At 43.6% G+C, this 1,602-nt stretch overlaps 1 protein-coding gene across 1 annotated transcript; it reads left to right on the forward strand.

The window, feature by feature from the left end:
• The first annotated feature begins 376 nt into the window (after positions 1 to 376).
• Positions 377 to 1,366, forward strand: LOC108361593 (uncharacterized). The gene is made up of 2 exons (XM_017614234.1): positions 377 to 1,098; positions 1,322 to 1,366. The coding sequence occupies exons 1-2, from the start codon at positions 382 to 384 to the stop codon at positions 1,328 to 1,330; spliced, it is 726 nt and encodes a 241-aa protein (XP_017469723.1). The 5' UTR covers positions 377 to 381; the 3' UTR covers positions 1,331 to 1,366.
• The last annotated feature ends 236 nt before the right edge of the window (positions 1,367 to 1,602 follow it).

A 1,602-nucleotide genomic window follows, 5' to 3' on the forward strand; every position in this document is an offset into this window, starting at 1 on the left:
ATGAAACACGCCTCCCCTCAAGAAATAGTGAAAAGCGGGAAACATGTTTCCTTTTAATTACCCCGTCANCCCCTCAAGAAATAGTAAAAAGCGGGAAACATTTTTCCTTTTATTTACCCCATCATGCTGTCATAAAACCAGACAGCAAAACCACAAAGGTGCGAGTTGTCTTCAACGCCTCCAAATTATCTCACTCTGGCAATTCATTGAACGACATTCTCCACACGGGCCCCATACTACAAAACGACCTAATGCTCGTTATTCTCAAATGGCGACGAACCTATCGTATTCAACGGCGACTTAGAAAAAATATAACGCCAAATACTAGTTCACAAAGAAGACCAAGATTTCCAGCGAATCGTCTCTCGCAAAGACCCTAATATGCCTATAGAAGATTTTCGACTGAAGACAGTCACATTTGGTGTTAATTGTGCACCATATTTGGCAATAAGAACCCTACACCAACTCGCTGAAGACTGCCAAAGCGAATATCCGCTCGCAAAAAGCATACTTTTACATGAAACGTATATTGATGATATTCTATCAGGTGGTCACGATATACAGTCCACTCTAAACGCGATGACCCAAGTTACCGAAGCCCTGAAACCAGCAGGATTCCCTTTGAGAAAAATGTCGGCAAACCACCCGGAAATTTTAGAGCCAATTCACGACTCAGATCTATTAGATGTCGATTTTCTCAAATTCCAAGATGCAAGCTCCACAAAAACGCTCGGAATCCAATGGAATGCTCTAACAGACACCTTTACATATGCATACGACCCACTTTTAGCAGCGCACTCATGCACAAAAAGACAGATTTTATCAGCAGTAGCGAAATTGTTCGATCCCGCAGGATGGCTAACGCCAATAATGATCCTTGCAAAAATGCTGTTACAGCAACTCTGGATGGAGGGAACTGATTGGGACGAGAACATCAAACCCGGGGCCCTTCAAAAATGGAATGCCTTTTACGTAAATTTACCCAAAATTGAGAACATTAAAATTCCCCGTTGGGTACAGTATACCCCCGACAAACCCATCCAACTGCATGGATTTTCAGATGCCTCCGAAAAAGCCTTTTGTGCTTGCGTCTATTTAAGAGTACAAAATAGCGAAAACACGTTTTCTTCGCATTTATTAGCCGCTAAAAGCAAGGTAGCACCCTTACAAACCGTAAGTCTTCCACGGTTAGAACTCTGCGGAGCAGTACTACTCTCCAAGTTAGTAAAGCAACTTCGAGATGAGCTCAATTTACCCACCCACGAACTCGTACTTTGGTGCGATTCCTCCATAGTACTAGCGTGGCTAGNTCGCATTTGTTAGCCGCTAAAAGCAAGGTAGCACCCTTACAAACCGTAAGTCTTCCACGGTTAGAACTCTGCGGAGCAGTACTACTCTCCAAGTTAGTAAAGCAACTTCGAGATGAGCTCAATTTACCCACCCACGAACTCGTACCTTGGTGCGATTCCTCCATAGTACTAGCGTGGCTAGAAAAACCTCCACATACTTGGAAAACTTATGTAGCCAATCGAACGTCCCAAATTCTCCAAAACGTGAGCAATTCGATTTGGCGACATGTTTCCAGCAATGACAATCCAGCGG

This window comes from Rhagoletis zephyria, unplaced genomic scaffold (assembly GCF_001687245.7).
Source record: "Rhagoletis zephyria isolate East Lansing unplaced genomic scaffold, Rhagoletis_zephyria_1.1 Rzeph_scaffold_00802, whole genome shotgun sequence".
NCBI lineage: Eukaryota > Metazoa > Arthropoda > Insecta > Diptera > Tephritidae > Rhagoletis > Rhagoletis zephyria.

Excerpts from the sequence above, each read along its gene's own strand:
- LOC108361593 (XM_017614234.1), top strand. The coding sequence starts at position 382 with ATGCCTATAGAAGATTTTCGACTGAAGACAGTCACATTTGGTGTTAAT.